General features: G+C 39.5%; 1 protein-coding gene across 1 annotated transcript in view; it reads left to right on the forward strand.

Annotated features, from left to right (window-relative positions):
• Positions 1 to 25,320, forward strand: part of pcdh11 (protocadherin 11) — a gene marked incomplete at both ends in the record, with an annotated part of 115,152 nt that overhangs the window by 42,481 nt on the left and 47,351 nt on the right. The window contains one exon of the mRNA XM_079229039.1: positions 3,205 to 3,264. Coding sequence (XP_079085165.1) covers positions 3,205 to 3,264 — 60 coding nt within the window. The remainder of the gene's footprint in view (positions 1 to 3,204; positions 3,265 to 25,320) is intronic.

Raw genomic sequence — 25,320 nt, forward strand, 5'->3', positions numbered from 1 at the left:
GTGGACTCAGATGGCTATAAAAGGACTGTATAAAAACAATTCTTGGCTAAAATATATATGCATCTTATTCTCCTTGCACGTTATCAAAGTGCTAATCAAACTTCAACACAAGACAGCTTTATCTTGCATAGCACTTGTGTTTTACGCATGTTACACTCTCTTCTTTCACTGCCTGTCAAGAGGTTTTCTCGCACTGCAGAGAACCATCACGCAAAGGGAAATCCATGGAGAGGGACAGAAGGCAAGAAAAAGAGAATATATTTGGTGCTGTGTGCTGCAGATCAAAAACATGGCAGTCACATGATCAAAGGCATTTGATAATCCTTGAACTATATTGCTCCTTTAATCCTAGTGAGAGTACTATATTTTATTGGGGTGTGGGGCTGGGGGGACAATGTCAGGGTGGCACAGAGTAAGAAAAGCAGTAACTAGCTGCTGGAAACGCAGTTTACGAAATGTAGCTTGGCACTTTTGATGTAGGCGGGGAAGAGGACAGAATAAAGCCTCCTTGTGTGTGTGGAGAATGGAGGCTGAGCTGATGGAGCTAGAAACACAAATGTGCCACAAGTCCCTGTCCACTCAGTACTGAATAGTGCTCTTGTTTTTTTTTCAGCGGGACTTGTAAGGGAAGTTGGCTTGTGAATGTGACCAGACTACTATATACTACATAGGGCACATAGAAACAGAAAGGAAGTTATGCAAGGTTTGGTCTCTTATTCCGTTTGAAAAAGCTTGAGTTGGATAGTTCTGTTATACCGAAGGGTTCACCTACATATGATATGTTATACCTACATATATGTACATATGTTAAACAAGTACATAATTAGGACTTTACTAATTTGTAGTTTAGGGTAGTTGTAGGGTAAGAATGACACTAAAGGAAAAAAAAAATAATCCCCCAAAATTGGATCCTTGCTAAATCAGCATGTATCGAAGAAATAAGACAACGAAACATCATGTTTCAGTTATCTTTCCGTTTCCTCAGAAAATAAATGTTGTTGTGTATCATAGCCGTGTGCTCTCTGGGCCTCATCAAATTACAATAACCACCTCAAGTGCTCTGAAAAGACTAAAACATCAATATATGGTGTAATCCAAGGCCCTCAGTTGCAAGCCTTGTCAATAATGTTTGCCTATCAGATGCAAAATGTTCCAGACCAAAGGTGAGTTGAAAAATGTTTTTCCCTTCCATTCCTTTTCTATTCATGATTTATCACCTGCTAACATGAGCATCATTGCATTTGTGTTTCCTGTAAAAACAGGGACTGTGACTTATTGCTCACAAAGCGGCGTGCTTTCCGTATTGATTAAAAAATTAATGACTAATAATTACTTTTTACACTGGAGCAGTGTGACAAAGGAACATGGCCTAAATGAAAAGTGATGTTTTGCTCTGCTCAAAGAGTAAAATGAGATTGTAATGGGGGGGTGGTGGGGGAATCAGTAAAAAATAAAACACTGATTATAGCCTGGGGAGATCTTGCTATGTGATTGTGTTTGTGTCCAAGAAAGGGAATAGGATTTAAATTATCTATGGTTGGCATCTTGCTTGAATAGGCTCCTTTTGTTATATGAACTAAAGCACTGAATCCAAGTAGCACACATTATATTTATATTTGTAAATATTGCTTCTTCTACATCATTTGTGCATTCAAATCGAAGTGGTTGACAAAGATGAAATAGAAACTATTTTTTGCTTCAAATCTACACAGGCATAAAATATATTCCAACATTTGCTGCTTAGTGAATTAAGCAATGTTCTCTTCTGATTTCTGACACTGATTACATAAAAGACTTAGACCTTTTTCTTTTTTTAGAAGCACATGAGACCATTCCAGAATGAATGAGAGTTATATGGTTATATTGTTACCATTGATTGTTAATACTGGTACAGGCCAGAATAATCTGAATATTGTAAACGCTGGGGTTCAGGTCATTGAGATGTACTCAGCTTTTTTTTCATCTCCATTTAAATATGCGATATAAAAGATATAAAATAAGTCACAATGTTGGAGACTGCTTGGAATCAAGGTCATTCTGTTTCTCCCACTGTAAATCACACCATCCTCACACATGTAACGCACTCAAAAGCAAATACCATTTATTGCTCTCATCCCCAAAGAAAATAAGTCATGTTTATTTGTCACATCAATTAAGATAGCATGGTCATGTAGACTATTCAATCTGTAGGGAAAATTTTGTCGACTAATTCCATCATCCCAGCAAGGCCCATTTATTCATTTATATTTAATGATGCAGTGTTTATGCTGCAGTGAAAGCCTGGCTGTTTCTTTTTTTTTTTTTCTCTGAGATGCCTCGGCCAGAGAGGTGTTCTCCTTCTATGTTGCAATAAAATATAGATGTTAAGAGTCTGGAGAGTTGAGTGTGTCATCTGTCCTGGTGATACCATAAGGCAGCCATTAATAGTGTCAGGGAGCATCAGACATACCACAGGCACATAATTGGATATGAGGGCATAACTGAAAGCACCTGCTTGGAAATCAACAGGGCCTCCCCGGGAGGCAAGCCCTTGGTAGATTCCCAAAAAGGTTTGCAGAGCTCATCCACATCCCTGCTGGGTTTGCCTCGCTCATCTTTCTTTTCATTTCTCACCGAGGTCAACTCAAGATGGCTTCTTGTTTTCTCTTTTTTTATGATGGCATTGTGAGTATGCAAATACTTTGAATCTTTGCATAATCACAAGCAGCGGGGCCATCTGTTGTTGGCTTGTTGACTTACCTTGCGTCAGCTTTTTAATGGTGTTTTCTTGTATCTGAGTGATGTATTGGTGTATTAACAACATGATAATCATTTAACCTAAAAAAAAAAGAGCTCAGGCGTGTATGCAAAAGTCTGAACATATGTTCAGTGAAATCTTCTCACAAAGAAGGATTTAAAATTGTCGTGGAGGGACAGAAGGAAGGGGAAACTGGAAAACAAAACAAAATACATCACTATACCCACTCGCATAGTGGACGATAAGATGATATTGTCAAGATAAAGATTTAAAATACAACTGTCAACAAAAGCTGTGGTTTTGGATTACTGGGCTGCAAAGATTGCGAGTCGCTTAACCCCTCTAACATATATTGCAAAAATGCTAATGGTAGGACTGGGAAATAAGCTGCAACTTCTGTCACTGAAGATTTGCTGGGAGATGCCCTCCACAGAAAACATGTGCCTGATAATGTGTTTTTCTTGTAGAACCTGAGCCAGACACCGGAGAAGTCTTTCAACTCACCGCCCCCCATGTGTCCTCATAAGGTAAGCGCCGGTTTGCTTTCAGACAAGGCATCAACAACATTATGCAAAGCAACAATTATTTTAAGCATTTATTTATCTTATTAGCTTTAGTTTGTGTGCCTACTCGCATCTCACATTAGTAAACTAGCTTTATATCATTGCAAGACCATTCTCATGTTTTCACATATTTTATGTTCCATGCACCACACTTTCCCAAAACAATTTGCCAAAGGATGTGCACATTAATTGGCTTTAGAGTTATTCTAAAAAGACAATATGTTCACTTAAAAAGCAAGCATATTTTGTTCTGTCCCTGCTATTTTTGTCTCTGCATTTCATTATGATATAACATGTATTTGACAAGAGGCGAGAATGGCAGATTTATTCAATGATAATTAGTCCTGTACATGCACAGTCAAAGTCATCACTTCCCTCTGATGGTCTCAAGTCATCTCCACACATTGAAGTAACTTTCTCCTCCAGTTCCTGCTCCTGGTGCAAGGCTCTTGCAAATGTGATAATGTGCTATGTAGTGAAATTCACACAATTTCGGTTCACTTAGCACCAAATGTGTCAAAAATGCCTGTGTCCTTTTCTGGATGGATGGCTGGTACGGTGGAGAGTGGCTTGTTGCAAGAGTGGACCTTGGTAAAAGGAGCCCAATAGAGGGGAGCTGTCTGACAGCCTGTCATCAACTGTTCAAAGCCCAACACTCCTCTACATCGCTAATGCACAGCTAGCTGTCGAAAATGACTTCGCTGGCATTGAAAGCTTTAGAATGGTAGTCGGACAGTAAATAATAATAAAATATGATACGCCTCCCCATGTCTGTCATTGGTAAATCACAGAGAAGGCAATCAACTTATGTTTGGAAGTCTGTCAGCACTACATGTCCTTCACATATCACCTGTACTTTTCATATTTAGGTTGCTTCAGTCTGACATAGTGTGGTGTAGGACAGGCTGTTGCCGATGTTTAACACAGGAGCCGTGCTTTCTCTTTCGCTCGAGTATGTCTGTGTTTGTCCTGTTATTTCTGGCCGCCACATTTCCGTCTCACTCTCTCCCTCTCTTTCTCCCACTTACGCTCCTTCCATTTTCACACAGCTGATCAGGACTGATGTAATGGGGTACCACCGTGGGTTTGCGGATCGTGTTATTCACTTTTTAGCTGTTAGCAGCGGAACATAATCTCCCTCTAGTCAGCTCACATTAGTCTCCATGATCCGCACCAACCCAATATGTGCAGTGAATGCAATGGGCCAGCTGGGCTAATTTAGTATGTCAGTCAGCTCTGGAGGCTGCTAAAACGAGTAAATGGCTGGATATGATTTATATGAAAAGAATATTCTGATTATAATGGCTCTCAGAATAGAATATCCTCTGTCTTTTTACACTTCTCTTCATCTGCATTGTGTGCATCCCCCAGATAGATAGTGGAATGAACAGAGGGCTTTTAAACCGACTACTCTGTGATTATATTAAGAGTGTGAGAGCGAGGAAAGACAGTGGAGGGAGGAGATCGGGTGCCCGAGCACTAAGTATATATAATTGCTTCTTGACACATTGGCCAAATTCTGCAGTGCCAGGATCTGAACGAAGATGATTAATGGCTGTCCGAGTGGGTGGGCACTGCAGGTCTTTCAGGGCCTTTGGTTTCCATAGCGATCCAAGTCTAAAGGCCATATATTGCATACTGAAAATCCCAGAGGTCCACACGTTGTTAAACTACAATTATAACTCACATCAAGAGCATTGTCTGTCCACAGCAAGCTATCTTATTCATCCGCCAAGCGGCTTGCTGCTTTCTCTCTTGCTCTCTTTTTTCCTTTATTTCCTCCTCTATTTTTCTTAAATGGTCTCATAGCTGGGGAGAAGATAAAATGAAAAGTGAAAATCTTGCATTATGTGAATAATTGATGAGTGGGCTCACCTCAGAGCATCATTACAGTACAGCAGTCAGGGTAAGAGGTGAGGGTAAGATCATATTTCTGACACTAGGCTTCAGGCAGTAGAAAATTGTGTCCGTTTTTCACAAGGCTTTCTTCTGAATCTACAGCGTGAATAACCGTTTCTCATTACAGCACAACAGGATAGCAAAGCATCTTGAAGAGTGGTGTGCACATGCATACACATTCCTGTACACTCATATTTGTAGCAGAGATGGTAAACAGAAACTTCTGAAATAAGACAATTGTTTATTTCTGTCTTGTCAAAACGTAATATATGAAATATATATTTATGATATTGGAGGACAGCGTTCTGGTTGATATTGTAATATTGTTACGTATTTGCGTAAGAAAGTGTGTGCATGCATGCATGGGTAAATAGATGTTATGTGTCGACGTGAACCGTGCATTCTAGTGGGGTGACAGATGGAGAGCGCCAGAATGGGGGTGGGGATCAAGCACCTCTGACAGTGTGGGGCCTGCACTGCACCCTGTTCCTGCCAGCTCTGAAATTGCTAAGGAAAACTAAAGCCGTTCAGCTCCAAGCCATTTCACAGTTTTACTGAGCACACAAGATGAGAACCGCTCCTGTGAAATGTCACCTAACAATGTAGAAGTTGAGTGACAAACATGCGAGACAGACACGTAGGTTCTTGAAGCACACTTTATCCTTTGAGGTCTGATTAGGGTGCAAATGCAAACACTCTGATTGCCATAGATAAACTGCTGAAAAGATCCTGTGGGCAGCAGGATCTTTAAGCCAAGGAAAGGCCATTGAAGAAGCACATCTTAATGATGATTCATTCCGTATAATAAAATAAAATCCCTCTGGCATCCAAACAAGAGGCTAGTCATGCAGCAATTAAGCTTAGTTCAAGGCATCAAGCTGACTATGGGTGGCTGGTGAGGCATCTTCTTGAATACGTATGTCCACATGCATGTCCTGCAAGCACACAGACACACACATTCACTCACTCAACCTGTCTCTCACACACACACACACACGCACAATTCATACGAGGCGAATGTGATCTCAAAAGACAAGCAGCGGCAACCTACGGCTCCATCAGAGTGCCCGGGGTTGCATTGGTGGCCATCGTCAAACAAATAATTCTTTCTGACTGAAAAAAAAGACAATCCAAAGGTCATTTGTGACCTCTGGGACCAGTACTGTGCAGAATCTGTCACTAGCAAGCACCACATGTCTGTGTCAAATGGCAAAAGGTATGCGGCGCAGCCAGCCTGCTGTGTAATAAAGACGGTAGGCCCATATGTATGTAGCATCGCTGTCACAGTGGCATTAACAGGGCTCTGCAGTCTCCTGGCTTATCTACAACGCAACCAACATGCCATACTGTATACATGACTAACTTGAAGGACTGGTCACAGCTGGTGAATTGTACAAGCTTTCTATTTAAAACTGATTTTAAGGCCACAAGTGGAACACCATATAGATACATATTATTTGATTCACATTTATAGTGGTAATTTGACTGAACAATCTCTAAATTAGAATGTCATTACAGACCATGTTTAACTGCTTCAAAAGTACTTTTTAATGACATAATCAAACCTTAAAACAGATTACATTTGATATATACTGAGTATTCAGTATATCATTCATGTATGTGTGTGCTCTTCTCATTTATGCGGTAGAGGTAATCCTCACTAACAATGATCAAGCATGCTTGATATTATATCTCTCGTCACACGATTTCCCCAACAAGGGTTAACGGCGTAAAAAATTCAGGGGAAATTGATGAAGGAATATATAATCTGTGCCTCCCTCTCAGCCAGCATGTCGCACTCATATATCTGCATCAGACCACACCTTCATGTGGAACAAATCAATAATATTCCATTTCTAACCAGATTCCTCTTTTTGAATGGTGAAATCCCATCTTCATGGACACACTAACAAATTGGATATCCTGATATTAGGAAAAGAAACAGAAACCCAGATGTCATGGGTGGTTCTGTCAAAAAAAAAAATATGCCATGCATATCGGTGTAGAAATTACATATCGCACAACATTTTGTGAGTGCAAATGAGGCAAATCTCTTTATAATTCCCAGATCTCCAGCACAGTACTCTGTCTTTCTTACTCTCCTCTCTCCCCAACATCCAGCTAAACTAATCAGGGATTTGAGGGCCTCACTTCCAATCAATTACCACCCAAATCAGTGCAGAGGCCTTTGATATAGAATAATTTGTCAAATCAGTGCAGATGGCTGGGGGCAGGTACCCCTGTGCCATAGGTCACACCCACATGGAAATCTCTGCTCAGGGTGGGCTCTCCCAATGCTCCGCAACCCATTAATGGGAATTCATTGTGTGCTCCAGGACTGCTGTCCAGCTGCCTGCTCCCCTAGATTGCTAATGTATAAGCATCTTAGCCAGACCGGTGGATACTACTAAGTCCCAGGTCTATAATGATGATTTGGACTATTTTTAAGGCGGGCTAAATTTGACTTTCAGAGATCCTAATTGAGGTGTTCATACGGACTGAACAAAAGCTGCAGAACGTGTACCAAGGTGCAGCTTTATCACATTTGACCTACTGCGACAAAATATTCTATGGTAGTCGAAAAGTACAGACATTCATTAGAATGCATGCTGCAGTTCACATGTGCTCCATTGCCATATATATATATATATATATATATATATATATATATATATATATATATATATATATATATATATATATATATATATATATATATTATAGGATGCACACACACACACACACACACACACACACACACACACACACACACACACACACACACATTTAAGATCAAGAGCACCAAGTTCTGAAAATATAACCTGAGGAAGAGGTAAACCGTATAGGTGGGTGTCTGAATTGAATTATTTAAACTATAAATAATGAAATGCAACTGCAGTTATATGAATAAACACACATACATTTTAGTAAAATCACTATATCAAGCAAAGGAAGATAACAATAATACAACAAAACATAATTTAAATCATGATGGCAAATGTAACATTAATTCAATTATAATGGTAGCTTCCACTGTGTTCCATGAAACGAAAAAGTTGTAAAACATTCACCCAAAAAACTATTTCTGAGAAAAAGTCCGGCTCTCCACTTGTTTTATCGGTGTGAAATAATAATGCCCTGTGATACAAGTGAAGACTAGTTGAGGGGTGTACAGCTTTAACTTGAAGCTGCATATGTTACATGTGTTGGAATCCATGAACCAAATGTAATTCTATTTTCACAATGCCAACAGACATTCTGCACTCGCAAACTGCGTCTGGTACGGAGAAAGTCTCCAAACATGGAGCACTCTTCCGTAGATTGTGTCATTAATGCGTGATTGGTTCGTTCATTACACAGGCTTGGGAGAAAAACAATTTGCCACTGTTTGTGTAGTGTTGAGTAGTGGGAGGACTATTACACGTAAACTCGGTCATATAGCTTGAGTTATACCAGTAAAACTCCAAGTAACAAAATACAGTAATACATACATGGAACATACGTCTTGTACGTGTAATTCATTATGGGTTGTTGTTATTTTGATGCATGTAACATACAGATGGTCTTATTTCTCAAATGGGCTGATGCGGTGTCAGCTACCTTTCCGTACTATTCAGTTACTTTTTTAGGTCAGTGTAGCAGGGCCTGTTCTACATCATCTTTTGCTCGGCTAAACTATGCTAAGTTTGGGGTCACTTACAAATGTCCTTATTTTTCAAAGAAAAGCACTGTTTTTTTTCAATGAAGATAACTTTAAATTAATCAGAAAAACACTAAACATTGTTAATGTGGTAAATGACTATTCTAGGTGGAAACGTCTGTTTTTTAATGAAATATCTACATAGGTGTTTAGAGGCCCATTTCCAGCAACGATCACTCTAGTGTTCTAATAGTCTCATTGTGTCTCATTGTGTTTGCTAATCGCATAGAAGACAAATGGATGATTCGAAAACCCTTGTGCAATTATGTTAGCTGGTCAGAGAAGCTATACAACTGGCCTTCCTTTGAGCTATTGAGTATCTGGAGCATCACATGTGTGGGTTCGATTATACTCTCAAAATGGCCAGAAAAAGAGAACGTTCATGTGAAACTCGCCAGTCTATTATTGTTCTTAGAAATGAAGGCTATTTAATGCAAGAAATTACAAAGAAATTGAAAATGTGTCTTTTGAACGGTAGTGTACATATATAGGGTCAAATGTACCTGACGTTTGTGATGGTGTTACTAACCATGTTATGTTAGTGTTATAGGGTGATGTATCTTACTAAGCCTAATTTGTAATAATGTCCTAGATGGTTAGGAGATCACTTTGAATTGTGCTGTATTTGAGAAATTGTGCTTTTGTAGAATAAACATTTGTCCAACTGCATTGTCGATAAAAAAAGAGTTGCACATTGGAACATACTGGAAATAGTAAGTATTATGCATATTGTATATGTATTTGAATGTAATACAAGTGACTCTTACATTGGCATGGACATAATGGAGCATCAATATGTGATGTAAAGAATAGACAATTAAATTTGGAGATTGAGGATCTGTGCGCCAAGACTCAGGGAGGTTGAGAGGCTTGACTATTATATTCCACATGTTTTGTGATTTATAGCCTTTACACTTGCACATGTTAACCGACTAGGGAAATATATTTTTCTAAATTAATGAAGAAAGAAGAACTTTACCTACCAAATAAATATATATATATATATATATATATATATATATATATATATATATATATATATATATATATATATATTTACGGAGGTTATATGTATGAATATGTGAAATCCTCCTGGCTAAAACATTAACAATGCAACTACATTAGTTTTCACTGACATTGATTTTCTTGGCCAGGTTGTTATCATGCAATTGTTTGCCATTAGAAAAAAACTGTGTACTTAGATTTCCATGTTTAATGACTTAAGCAAAGCCTCTGAGGCTTCATTAGTTTGCACAGTGGTGCAACCCAAACTAGATTGTCTAAGGAAGAGATAAAGTTAAAGCAAACAAAACTTGTGTCCTCAGGTGATCTGCGGCCGTCAAAATGGGAATACAATAAAAAAAATTACCCAAAACATAAATAAATATTTAAATAAAAACCTTCAAAATCTAAAACCTTTAATTTATAGATGAAGCATTAATCATAAAATGCTCAAGATTCACGGTTATGGTCGAAGTCATAAAAGAGCTTATTTTAATGATTTTATTCATGAGCAAAGTATTATTCAATACCTTCATGTTTCAGTGATGTATCCTGGCCTCTTATTTTTCCCTCCCTACCATTATAAATCAGTGCAGTGCGGTGGGATGACATGGATGCCAGCCCTCAGTTCTTTGTGCACGAATCAGAGAAGTTTTCTGTAGTGTTTGAAACACATTCTTTTCGAATATGTCTTCAGATCAACACAGCACAACGGTGTCTCTGGCAGACAGGACAAAGATTGCCCAAATTAGAAATGAAAAATAAATCTTGAAAAAATCAGAAAGAGCCAATGACCGCAAGCATATCAACTGAAACTACCTCAATGGCCGGTTGATATCTGCAGACACATTATACCCAAAGCCATATTTTAGTAGCAATCAACACAACCATCAGCAAGCTGCATTTGCAGATTGCGCGGGTGTATCGTTGGTTCTTCAATTTCACAATTTTCCGCCGTCATACAAGCAACACTTTGTGTTAATCAAGTTGCATTTCTAATTCATGTTAATACGTGATGCTTCTCCTTGAATGTCATCACCTCTATGTTGTGTCAACTAAAAAGGTTGCTAATGTTTTTAAATAACTAATATGTTCCTATGTTCATCAGTTAAATTAACTGCAAACATTAGGTGTCACAAATATTCTGCCACATTACAAGAGGTGTCTGCATGTGCCTCATTATTTTTTATTTGCTTTATTCAGTAGTTTGTGCATCATTGCCAGGAGTGTGTTTAGATAATAGTGAGCGCCATCTCCCAATTTTGCACCAATTGTTAAGGATACAATTCTTATGCTTTTATTCCTCGACACAGATTTCATGATCTCTGAAAGGCCTTGTATTACTACAGACAGTAAAGAAAATACAAGAAAAACAAAACAAACATAATAATAAGAGGAAATTGACGTTTGGAAATGATTACAAGCGTGCAAGCTCTCTAGGCAAGAACATGCTGCATTGCTCAGGATATTTTTCTCACCCTCTGCCTTTGCATATTTCACACTGGCGTAGTCTTTGGAGATGTAAGTCATACTGAGAGAATGTGACTCTGCATGCTAAAAAGGCATAAATACGAGAGCAAAAAAGAAACATAACCAGCAGATGACCTTATTACGCTCAGTGTGTACCATGCAGTAGCTATATTGCCTTTATTTGTCATTATTACCACCCGCCATTTCTGTGAGTGGGAGGAATATCAATTTGACAAAGATGGCCTCTGACTAAATTTTAAGGAGACCCCCTGTCACGTGAGACACATCCCTACTGTTCTGAGTGGGCAGATATGGCTGTGTTTTACTACTTATGGATATTCAGTGGAAAAGCACAGAGCGGGTCTTGCTGTAATAAGGCATTTACCAATGCAGAGTAGCACTGTGCACTGTTAGAACATATGTTAATGCACTTGGCTGTGGTCAGAGAAACAGCAAGAGGTTCGGGACAAAAAGCACATGGGACTGGCCTCCTGGAGCATACATTTGCCTTCTCCAAAAAATATTAATATGACTCAGTAGTAAAAGAGGATCAAAAATTACCCTGGCAGTGAAGCAACGTTTGTTTTGGTGATGGTGATGGACCCCAATTGGGTGAAGCAGGCTGAGGAAGAGAGACAGCTCTGTACTCAGTGGCTTTTGAATTATATCAATGGCACACTTTTAACTGACTGCACTGCCAGAAAAACTGACATCAACATATTTGAGGAAGATATGCATGGAGCAAATGGGGATATGACTGTGAGCCTTGTCTCTGTGCTTTATCAATGTTTTACCAAGTCTGTGCCACTGGCTTTGCAAGACGGGTTGTCTGTGTTCCCACGCAAGAGTTGACAGTTACAGTACATATTGGAACGAAGTTGTCAGAAAAATATTCAATTAAATGTATGCTGTTCATATAAGTCACCATTAGCGAACGTAGAAGGGGAAATTATGCAGTTTAACTGCCTTTTTACTGTGTGCTTAGAAATGCGGAACTTCCAACAACTGCCAACAATATGTAGATTTGCAGAGCGTATGTAGACAAGGATTCACTGCAACCACGTACTCGTCTTGCTTTGCTTTCACATTCATATGAATTAGTGCAATGACTGTTCGGAGCCTGTGTCGATTGTTTAGCCACCAAAAGTTTTCAAGAACCTCTCATTACTTGACTCCAGGAAAGTGAAGAAAAGTTTAGTAGTAACGTTAATATATTCAGCATCCAGTTCACAACTGCAACATGAACTGCAGTCAATGAGCTGCGGCCTGTAGAGGCCCACTGTGGACACCCCACTTAGGATACAGTGTTGCCAACTCCTCAGCAAGAAAAATAGCTATTGGCTGTCTTAAAAGTAGCTAGAAGTCGCTAAATGACGTCATCGCCTAATTTGCATAATTGTAATGGAAGCTGTAGGAGACAGGAATATAGTGATATAGCAATTGTTTTACTCATTAATGACAGCTTGCTTTGGGTGGAACTGTTATAAGCAGAGGTGTCAAGTAACGAAGTACAAATACTTCGTTACCTTACTTAAGTAGAAATTTTGGGTATCTATACTTTACTGGAGTATTTATTTTTCAGACGACTTTTTACTTCTACTCCTTACATTTTCACGAAAATATCTGTACTTTCTACTCCCTATATTTTAAAAATAGCCTCGTTATTATTTCATTTTGGTTTGTTTTCACTCCGGCTTGTCATCGTTCAAAAACACACACACAAAAAACCTCTCCGCCTCGTTGCCCACAGATAAGTGCGCGCGCGCACACTGGTGAGCGCTGAGCACACACACCAGTGGACAGAGAGCGTTGAAAAATACGTCGCGTGAAAAGCAGACCGCTATATCTGCGTTTTAAACGCTCCCAGGGTGAAGATGCAACAGCAGCTCTCATGTGAGGAGCAACCGGAGTTCTCCTCGCACCAGAGCAGCTCTCTGAACCCGGAGCAGCTCTCTGAACCCGGAGCAGCTCTTCTGCTCCAGGTGAAACGAGCCAAAGTGCTCGTGTCTTCTACCAACAAAGAGCTGCTGGCTTCACATATTACAAAAGTACAAAGTACACGGATATAAAACTAAGTCATTAATAAATACATGGACAAATGCCTGTACTTTCGGGTAAATGGTTACGGTACGCCGTTAACAGGTTACGCTTGCGCATGCGCGATTTGACGCGACGCCGTGAGCTCGTTTTTTCCTGCTGTTGCGTTTCTCAAAATAAAAAAACAGATCTAAGCTCAATATTGAGCATGAATTGAGAGAGGCCGTATCAAATCTACAACCCCGTTTATAACATATGTGTCGAGGAAAGCAGGTCACCGCAGCCACTAATACTGATACAAAGTGATGGCTCACATATCTGCACTCATTCCGTTTTGTTTGGCAAAAAAAATGAAAAGCTTATTGTTTTCCACAATAAGCTATTCAGTAGTAACTAAATATGAGTAATTTTTTGCACAGATAGAACTTACACAAAACATTGTCTGATGGGGCAATCTGATTTACTTGAAAGTGATTGCAATTTTCTTTATTCTGTTATTTATAAAAGCACAGATGATTCACACAATTATGTTATTTACAGAAAAAGTTTGAGAACCACAGCTTTAAGTGTTTGTGTTGGAGTCGCTGCCGACACCTATTTTGCACTATAACGGGGCTCACGGCAGCACCCGCTGCTCGCTGAGGACAGTAACTGCAGAACGATACATGGGGCGCTTTCTTGTCAGTCTCCAAGACACCAGGAAGTCTCCAATAACACACAAAAAAGTCCCTAGATTTGTCGCTAGTCGCTTTTCACAAAAAAAGTCTCCAAGAGGGTTTGGAAAGTCGCCAGATAAAGCGAGAAAGTCTCCAAGTTGGCAACACTGTTAGGATAGCACAGAAGTGTGCCTTCAAGGGCTTTCTGCCAGTGGAACCTTTCTTCCAGAAATCTGCTTGAATTTAGACAACCAACCTATCTGGTTAGGTCTCGGAAAATATTGTGGTTTGGGTTAATCTAAATCTTCTTACATGTGCCTGCGTAGTACGATATGTTGGACTCTAGCAACGCCAGGTGTGAAGTAGATCGGGTGAGCGGTTCTTGAGATATGAGGACACAGGCACAGGCATACGGAGATTTCTTGCTTTGTAGTTAGATTACCTGAGAAACTATTCATGAACTTGACATTTGTCTCATCCGAGACTGTGGAAGATGAAGTCTCTTCCTAAATATTCAATATATTGACTGTAAATATTTTATCAGTAGCAGGAAAGTCAAACCAGTTCTTGTGTGCTGTGTGCATTCGATGTTGCTGTTATTAAGCAACAACTTACCTGTATAGATAGTTGCCGGCTTTTTTTTTACTAATCATGTCTATTTGTCAATTTTTCCATCCTACATTTCACTTTTATATATATATATATAAACATTTCCTTGGTGCCGTGCAACATCTTGTTTGTCCATAGTTAAGAACAAATGATTACTGCCCAACATTTTTTTTTTTACAAAACATTTGTTCCTAATGCTAAAATGATATGTAGCAAGACTGCAACTGGTTTCCTGGCGCACGTTGGCCAAACGCTTCCAAATTCACAGTTCAGCAAAACAATGTTTACAGTCCATGATACCCACCAGGGCAGCGCCTTACTGCACTTAATGGGAGAGTATGATTAGACAACGAGCAACAGCTGTGTCAATCAACTCATCTGGCACTGCTCTCACTAGCCTCACTCAAAGCTCTCTCTCTTTCTCTCACATGATGCCAACCATGACCACTTCCACAAGCAACAATGATAGTTAGTCTAACTGGGCTAGTAGTCTCTCAGGTAAGTTCAATTTAAGTAATCTGTGGCTACCCGATAGCCGAGTAGTTAGGGCTAAGCGATTAAACAAAGGAGTAATAAAGGCACCAAAGATAATCAAGTTCACACATACATATAACTTGTACAGTTTGGTTTAGTGGGCCCCTTCATTTAATCATGGTAAGAAAGACTATGGCCGCTATTTGAAAGGTGAACATGCAGAGTAAGGGCTAGTCATCTAATTGGAGATTTCAAAGATTATTTATACTGAGATACAGCACACATTTAACAGCAATGATGTTCTGATTTACCACCCATAGTAAATGGTTCATATGGTAGGTTCCAGATGCACATATAAAGCTATATTCTCAATGATAAATCTAATATCTTACAATAAAATTGATCTCAGTACAATGGTCAAGTTACATATTACTCAAAATAGCAACACACGCAGTCTTTTTGAAGTGAGACGCATGAACAATTCAGCAGAGAGAAGGCAATTATTCGTAGAAACTTTGATAAAGTACTATTACCGCTTGTTCACAGTCATTAGAATGTTTCATGTTTAACAAGCTTCTTTGTGAAATCCTTATGCTTGTGTGGATATGTGAAGAATGGCAGTGAATACATTTTGAAACCCAGATGAAATTAGCTAAAAGCCATTATAGCTAACCATTTGGCTATAAATTGTGTTTTTAAATTAAAGTCAGAAGCAACTCCCAGTTTTCAGGAGATCATTTCCACAAATGTTCTAAAAACATCATTAATCACTACCATCATTGTGCCTCATGTTTGTCAGTGAGTGACAATTATTCTGGCTTTGCTTCAAACATGAGCCTGTGATACAGTATGTCATTGCACATCACAATCTATGTACAATGCCTCTGCCAGTCTCAATGAAGAAAGCTGTCGGATGTTTCAATGGGAGAGATCAAACAGATGAAGAATTCACGTTACTAGCAGATCTTGATAAACTGAAGTTTTGACACATCAAGGGCCATTCTCTTTTCCACCACGTTTCGTCTTTGACAATACACTTAGTGGCCACTTTATTACACGTACCTCCCCATTAATGCGGCTCACTCCTCCAGACACTGCGTCAAGCCTTTTTTGACTCACTATGCAGCAGACAGCAATTGCAGACGAGATTGAGAGGTTTACTTACTGTCCAGCTAAACCTGTAGGCGCCACGCATTTGTTACCGACATCTACAGTATATCTATTTTAATTTAATAGAATGCACCAACTTTGAATTTCTGCGTGCGTGTGCTTGCATGCATTGTGAGTGGTCATCTCTGTTTGATCCCGTAATACATCTGCATGTATGGATATATAACTATCGCTGAGCAAATTGACAACTTAAGCCGAGCACTGACTACAATGGAGCTTCTTATGTTGTTAGGAAAATAACTAGTTAGCTGTTAGCAGCTGGTGGGAGTTCTACAGTGTGTTTTGGCTAACAGAGCTCACAGCACGACTGACGATTTCTGATCAGAGGAAGTGTAACAGTAAATATGAAGCGTTACACAGTGAGCTGCAGTTTATCTGAACAGAGCCGGTGCAGGCAGCTGCATAGCTGATATGAGAGCATATCTGTTATTTGAGACGAGCAAGTGAAAAACGCTACTAATACGCTTGCAGTCTAGACAGGGGGTTAGACAATTGTGGTTTGTATTCATTTAATCAAACATTACAGCAGCGGCCATTGCGGACACACCTGGCAGCGATCTGCATTTCGCTGAGTACACTTTTCTATTTTTTTACTGATTCTGATACAAAGTGCCCTATTTAGCAAAGGAAATGCTGCTGGGATGAGGTGGTGTGAAAATCTGCATACTATGACAGATGGAGGACCCTTGTACTGGATAAACGTGACATTTTGCAAAAGTTTCACTGTAGACACATGGTCATTAAAACTCAAATCTCTGAAGAGTGGAGAAACCTTAACTTGTCTTACAAAAGTTTCAACATGCAGATTCTAAAAATCTAATTTAAACTCTAAGGATCTCTCGTGTCTTGTATCAACATCGGAGGGCGTTGTTGGGTTTAATTGTAGTGGTAAATGTTTTCTTTGCACAATTGGGCCCATAAATATCAAGCATTCTGCAAGTCAATGCAGACTATTCTCTTAGCAAATGAATGCTGGAGTAATCTTCGTCCAGTGTATTCATTTGAAGTTTACGTAACACGCACAAGCAGTTCAGGCTGGTTTTGATTAGGTTGTGAAAAAAAAAAGACGCAAATTAAACAAAAACAAACTTCTTAATAGGGTACTTAAAAAGACTATTCCCCGGGACATGGCAGAACCTCCTGTTGAGGCAGTAAAAATATTTGGTTAGGTTTAGGAAAAAATCATGGTTTGGGTTGAAATGAGTACAAATTATGAAATAACTATGCTTGTTATGTAGATGGCATTAGTTAAGTACATAACAAAAATAAGGTTATATAATTCAACGTCGACTTGACAGCGGTCTCATGGATGGAAATTGAGCAGTTTGAACCTTCTGTCCACCACATTTTTGTCCCCATGTGGTTTTGGCGCTCTCCATTTTACGTCATCTGACTTCCTTAGCGGCAGCCATCCTGGCTCATGATTATATGGGTTGTATAAGAATTACAGTGCATTACTGGCAGTGTGGATGGGAAATGCAATATGGGGATGTTGCACAAAAGTACAGTAGCTTTTTAGTTGTTGATACAACATACGATAAACATACAGAAAGTAAAAACCGAGCATGCTTAGCTAAAGCATTAGCTAAGCTGACCATAACTAGGGTGTGATTGTATGTGTTGTTGGTGGTATTGAAGGGCAAGGTGTTCATCTCTTTAATGCAATTAATATATATTGTAGGAGAAATAGGAGCTTGTATGAAAGCAGAAAAAGGCCTCATGTCTAGCAGTACTTGGTGTGCTTATGATTGTTTTGCTTCTATAAACACAGCCAACATTGTCGCTGACCAAGTGCAAACCTTCATATTGACAGGGTACTGTTTTTTGTCGAGGGTATTTTCTAGAAAGATAATGTGTCGTTGTCTGAAGAAGGTTGCAGGAAATTACTTTACAACAATGGTCTGCACAGTCCCCAGATCACAGCTTAATAAAACACTTTTAGGATGAGGTGAAGTGCGATGTTCACAGAATTCAAGCCACTGAAAAACTGCAAAAACCGCGCTGTCAAGTCAATATACATCATACCTATTGAACATTTCTGGTACTTTGTTCAATCAATGCCTCAAAAAAAGGTTACTGTTCTGAGGGTCAAAAAGTGCCACACACCGTAATACCAAGGTGTACCTAGTAAAATTGTCAATGAGTGTATTTACAACACTGAAGGACTACACTTCAGTCAAAGACCTCCGGCTGAAATATTCCTTCCCTTCCATGGCTTCTTAGCATAGATACCATGACATCCTGAATTTGCATAGTAGTAAAGATCAATGTAGCTCTTGGAGGCTGGTGTGACACTTATTCAAAACAGCTCCCCTTTTCCCCCTAGTGTAGTCTGGAGCGAAAGGGGGTGAGCAGGCAGTGAGTGATGTGGGTAAAGAAAGCCAGAAACTTCCTCAATCGGAGTCAACCTCAAAGAGCATTTTGTCATGTATCTTCTTTTGGTAAAGTACCTGCAACCCTCTTCACATCACCATTGAATCAAGGTCTATTTCTAACTATTTGATGCTGTTTGATGTCGATGTTGAGATGTGAAACAAGTAAAACTGGCAGAGCATTATTTATTTAATTTGTATTTAAAAAAAAATCTATCTTCATCTTTTAGCCCATGAGTGATTTTTAGTAAGCAATACTTATTAAGTTAGATGTCACTGCATTATGAAGAATGTCCTTCAAGCCGCGCCTGATTCCAAGGGACAGCTTGACAAAACTCACTTTGAATTTGGTTGAAAGCATGTCTAATTGAATTTTGATACGTAATTAAATCAAGCAATAAATCAGCCCAGATCCCACTGCAACCGACAATTCAACACTCCCGAGCACCACAAGCTAATTATGATGAAGTTATTATCTCAGCCAAAGGGAGTACTCTGAATGGCTCCTTCTGCATCATGTAGAATATTTTCAACTAGACTGTATGCAACCTTGAGGAAAAGGCATATCTCATATTAAGGATCCAGAAGATCCTATAAATGTCACTCACTTAGTTGGAAATGTATCCATGTTGAAACATTGTCCCATTTTAAAGCAGGTGATTAAAGTGATCCTAGTGAAATGTTTTTGACTCACTTGTACGCATTAACACATTGATGCACCAAGCCAGAAATGATCTGATGTGTTATAAATCAGCAATTACAGCTGGTTGTAATTTCTCTCAATAATCCCTTGATGTGTAGGAAGTGACTATATTGATTTAACATGGAATTAAGAGCATCATCCTCATCATCTGATTCCCACTCTCAAATGGTTAATCAATTACATTCCCCTGCGATTTAAGTATGCTTTAGATGCCATGCACCACGCGTGTAATCTCATGACATATGGTATTAAATCAAGTCTAATTATAACTTTGCAGCTATGTATCACATCATACTCTTATAATACCTTCCTTAAGAAGACAAATTGGTTTGTTAGTAAAGAGGGCTGTAAAACAAAAAATCCTTGTCAGTTATGTCTGTCATATGAATAAAGTGTGTATTAATGATCAGCCTGCTTGAAGCTGAGACACCTTTTACAAAATATATGAAGTGAAAAAAGGCAAAATTCTCCAACTCCCCAGACAACCATACCAGATCGAGCTGGTATGGTTTTCGTAAATGAATCCTCTGTAACAATTACCGGAGTAGCCTCCTTCTGCATAATTTGATGAGCGAAGAGAAAATTGATGAACTTTTTTTAATTATTACGCCACTTGGGATTCTGACACAAGCGCCTCAGAGAGAGGAGGGGGTCCACCACTACAGCTGCCAGGGAGCTTCTTTTTTTTTTTTTTCTTTCTTTCTCTCTTTTCCTCTTCCTACCTCTCCTTTTTTAATTCACCCAATTTGTCGGTCCAAATGAAACAGCAAAAGGTTAGAGTGTGGAGTAATTAACAGCAGCTCGCCTAATGAAATCAGGAGGGGGCGGTGGACTGGAAGGATCAATACCTCGCTAAGAGTGAAGCAAGAGGGGGGATTGTCCAGGGGAAACACACATATACAGACCACTTACTAATAATAAGCTGATGAAAAGGCAACATGTTGTCCACTTGTAAATCAAAATTGGTTCAAACACACTGTGACATTATTGCTGTCGAGTAATTGTGTTAAAGGAAAGCTGCTCCTTGTGCACACTCAAGAAGTGTACAGGATTTACACAACTCTGTGTGGTTTGCTGAGAGGGTTTCCCTTTATTGAATGTCAATAAGTACATCAATACACTTTGGACAACTGAACACCAATGCAGAGGGAAATGGGGATTCTATTTATCTAAGGCTACACTTAAGTATATTGAAGACTTTATTAGCCCCTTTTGATGAGGAGGTGTTTTGTTTGCAACAGTTTTATCACGCTGTCTAAGACATGCTGCGTTTGCCAGAAATAGAAAGGGATGCAAACTTGAACTCTGCCCACTGTTACTTGGCTGAGACGTCCACGTTTCGTGTGCATGCACACACGAGCAGATGGCATACACGTCCAAGTTTTCCACTGTGGATATTTGTATTATGAGTGCATATGTTTGAATGTGTGTGACTGTGACACGACTACCTGACAAAGCTGTCATTTTTCATCTATTGATCAATTCAGCCACATCCATCTCACCCGTGGGGATAACCACTTGATAGCAGGCCACATGCTCTCTCCCACCTTCTCTGAACAGCTTAAGTCGCAGACTGTGGCACTGGCCAGACATTTCTGGTACACAGCCGACCTGACAAGTCCTGCTTGACCATTATTTTCACAGACTTCATGCAGGAAGACTAGCTGAATGGAACAGCAGCACACTGCAGTGAGCTTCACCAATGAACCCCTGAGTCAGAGTCAAAACAAATGTGAAATACGCAAGGGTGAGCTTTGGCAGCACGAGAGAGTACGGCTAGCTAGCATGCTTCCTGTCTCTTTGCCTCGCTCTGTGCTTCTCCCCACCTTCAAAGGTATTTACACTATGAAGTATACTGTAATGTGGGAGATGGGAGCAGCAGATCTTATTAGTGTTAAACTATTAGGAGCATGGGGACCTCTGGGACAAGGTTTTTTTTTTTTTTTAAAGCTTTCAGTCTAGCTTGAAGTTATCACATCATACATTATTTAAAATTATTTTTTTCACAAACTCTGTAGCAAAGCGTCTACAGGTAGCATTTTTGTTTAGACTTTGACCTTACTGCCAATGGGTATAACTCAACAAAACTGTGTACTGTGATGCCATCCTAATCCTGAAAGATTGATGAGGTCTGCAATTTAGTTGGGACATATGAAAATGTTCAAGCGCTGGGTTTCATTTCCTATATGATAATAATATAGTGGAATACATCCTTCCTGAAGCCAACTGATCACTTGGACACCTGTCATAGTAATTGCTGAAAATGAGCACAAATATGAAGTTGATTGTTATTCCATAGTTATCTCAAGTTGACAGGGCTCTGTGTCATGAAGCTCACAGAGGTCATGGGAAAAACCATATCAAAGATATAGAAATAACGAGACCTTTAGAAATGGACATGTAGTTATTTAATGTGTACGTTTGTTTGGAAGCAGCACCTCTGGCTATTTTTTTTCTTCTAATTGTTCTTGAATTCAAAGATTGATGAAATAAGAGCATCATGCTCATACACTCAACATTAACTAAGACAGCTCTCCAAGAATGGTCACGTATCTTTTAAAGTGAATAGGTTTGCTTTGTTTGCTGTTGCCTCCCCACCATTACTTGTAAAGAGCAAGTGTTCCTATTCACTCTATCTTTTATTGCTCCTATATCACAGTACGTGATTTTTTTTTAATGAAACACAACCCTACTAATGAAATTACTAACTACCAACTGTGCTTATGTGGCACTATTGGCAACCCAATAGTTGTGTAAACTATATTGCTTAGCTTTAATGCTTAGAGGCATGCAAAGTAATAAATACAGAACTCTTTGGCCTGTTGTTCTAAGTTAGAAATCTAGATTAATATAGATTCATTTTCATAGTCTAAATGTACTGAGGGAGATTTACTAGCGTATGTACAAAAGCTGATGGAAAATCCTCTTTTTAATATCCGTAGTATGCACACAGTGGGCTCATTGTCTTTCTTTTGCACACTGCAGGCTTCACCGTAGATATAATATTAGCTACCCTCCAGCAACCTATGCTCAGCTGGAATGCACTCTCACCTACCTTTTGACTATAAGCCTTTCCTTTTACCTCTGTGCCATAGTTCAGATCCTCACTGGAGAAGACAGGTTATTGCAGTCCTTCAACCTGTCTCCAGTTGATACTGTAACTCAGTGCTGGGAAACGGACAGTGTTTTACATGCTAGAACAATATTTTCTTATTATTTGAAAGTATGCAATACAGTATTCTATATGCTCCTAACTACCTACATTCATTCATTCATTGTGCAGCAACTGTGTCTCGAAATTGGGATTCATTTGGATTCAGAAACGTAGCACAATAAGGTCTGGTGTTTTTAATCAATTATTTATCCAATATTTTAATGATCAGAGTGCCTGGGGTGATCAAAGGCTTGGTTCGAGCTCCACTGCCTTTGCTCACTAAGTCATCCCTCTCTACTTTGATGTGGTTCACCAACAAATGCACTTATCTTAAGCATAACTCTCTCCCAGACATGCATGTGGGGGCTTTGAAACCGCTAGTTTGAGAGGCGTCCATAAAGAGAGAAGATCATTGACCAATCCGTTGCGGAGAAGGAAGAAAAGAGAAAACAAATGTATGCTCTCCAGCAATCAGATGTACAACTTCTATTTTCAATGTCATCTAACTATGAGACAAGCACAGGTCACCTTCTCAGATCCCTCATGTACATTATCATATATTTAATTGGTTCGCTAGGTCTCTGACTTGAAGTATGTGTCACGAGATGCTGAATAAAACATTACATGGAGAAGAAACAACTGCTTGATGGCAGCCTTAAGTAAAACCCTGCTTTAAATGACCAGTCACTGGATGCAAATGAGTCCTGACAAATGTTGGTGTGCTCATTTATTACATTTATTTAAGAAATAAAGCTGCAATATTTTTCATTCGTTATCCCTTTCAATTAATTTATAGTTGCTGTAACATGTGCCAGCCATAATGTCAGGTGTGTGTAGTATACAGTCGGTGCAGCACAAATATACTCACCAGCTTATGACAATGTTATACGATCTCTTATGACATAACCAATATATATATTTCCATATGCAGAATAGACCTGTGTTAGAGTGTTTGTATTGTATTCTAATTTTTGCATCGTCTACCTGCATGCTCATATTATACAAAAATTAATCCAGACAGCAGTAATTGTATATCAATCCCTTCTAATCTTAACGATTATGGTAATTGCACTTTTGAGATCATAATTCATCGTTTTAGTATTTATTTTACGAGTAGACCACCGCACGTATGCTGGGGCCTCATAGCAGGGCTGTTCAGCTCGCAACTAAATAAGTTAACTGAAACCTACATCACCCATTGTGCTAAATTATATAATGTTCAACATCACCTATTTTAGACAATAACCCTGCATTCGTGGATGCTTCTTCAACATGGGCACAGCACAGCAAGCTGTAAACTAATATTGATTCGTTATGAAGTTATTACAAATATGTGAGGAAGCAGTTGCCTATTTTCACATGCAGCATACAAAAAGCAATGCAACTTTGTTGTTCATTAGGAGTCACGTTTCTCTCCACCTGGCAAATGCAAGTCCAATGTTTACCCAAATGTTAGCTCGCTTTTGGTCTCCACTTCCTGAGGCAAATATCTTGGCTCTTTACCCGCTAAATGCTCCCCTATGTTCACCAGTTGGTTGATGGCTTTTTTTCCGAGGTACTCGTTTGGCGGTTAATCCGATTTTACAGCCCCTCTAATGTGACATGTTTGAGGTTGGTCATAACATTAAGTTATTGTTGTTAAGTAACAGCCACACTTGCCATGCCGTGTTCACACCAAAACAGTTGCGAATATTCGCAACGCCACTTCGCCTATATTGTGCCGCAGGTGAAAAATTCGCTCTATGTGGTTAATTCGTTTTTTCGCAACCATCGCTGGGGAAAGGGGGCGGGGCTTATCTCTGTGTCTTGAAAACATTTACTATTTCCTTCATCCACCAGGTAAATAACCACTAGTTCTGCTTTATACTTGTTGAGGAAGTCCCACACACGTCGGAAAATCAACCACCCCCGTGTCTGGGTTCATAACATTATCCGTAGTCGCACACAGCTCGACTCCTCCAGGACGAGTGTCTGAATGAAGCCGCTTCCAGCGCTCCTTCAGCGGACCAGCAGTTTCATTCAGTAACCGCAGGACGGCAGTGATGCCGGGCGGCGCTTCTATCTCCGTGTTTGTGAAAGCATTTACTATTTCCGCCATTCAGCATTGAAATAACCTCTAGTTCTGCTTTATACTTGTTGAGGAAGTCCCACACACGTCGGAACATCAACCGCCCCGTGTCTGGGTTCATAATATCCGTAGTCACACACAGCTCCGACTCCTCCAGGACGAGTGTCTGAATGAAGCCGCTTCCAGCGCTCCTTCAGCGGACCAGCAGTTTCATTCAGTAACGGCGGTGATGCCAGGTGGAGCTTCTCAACGCTGATTGGCTTTCGCAACTCCGCGTCATGCGAATTATTCGCTGGAGTTGAAATATTTGAACGCGGCGTTGCAACGCCGTTTCGCTTCTATCGCGACGCCCGGCGAAAAATTCGCTTTTTCGCAACCTAACGCGGCTGTGCATTGACTTAACATGTAATCTGGACGGCAAATATTTCGCAACTGTTTTGGTGTGAACACGGCATTACAACTCGGATTTTTCAGAACAGAACAAAACAATTAAGTTGTTTCTTGAAAGCAGAAAGTCCGGTCATGATTTAGTGATAAAAATGATAACTACCGAAATAATAAAAATGTCAAAAATGTCAAAATCTGAATCTTGAAACAGTTGGTGACTTATAGTTAATATGACTAATATTGATATTATTTACAGAAAACATTACTAGCCAAGTCAACAATATGCAGTATGCATGACTAGTTTGACTAGATACCTCAT

The sequence above is a fragment of the Taurulus bubalis genome (assembly GCF_910589615.1).
Source record: "Taurulus bubalis genome assembly, chromosome: 13".
Taxonomy (NCBI): domain Eukaryota; kingdom Metazoa; phylum Chordata; class Actinopteri; order Perciformes; family Cottidae; genus Taurulus; species Taurulus bubalis.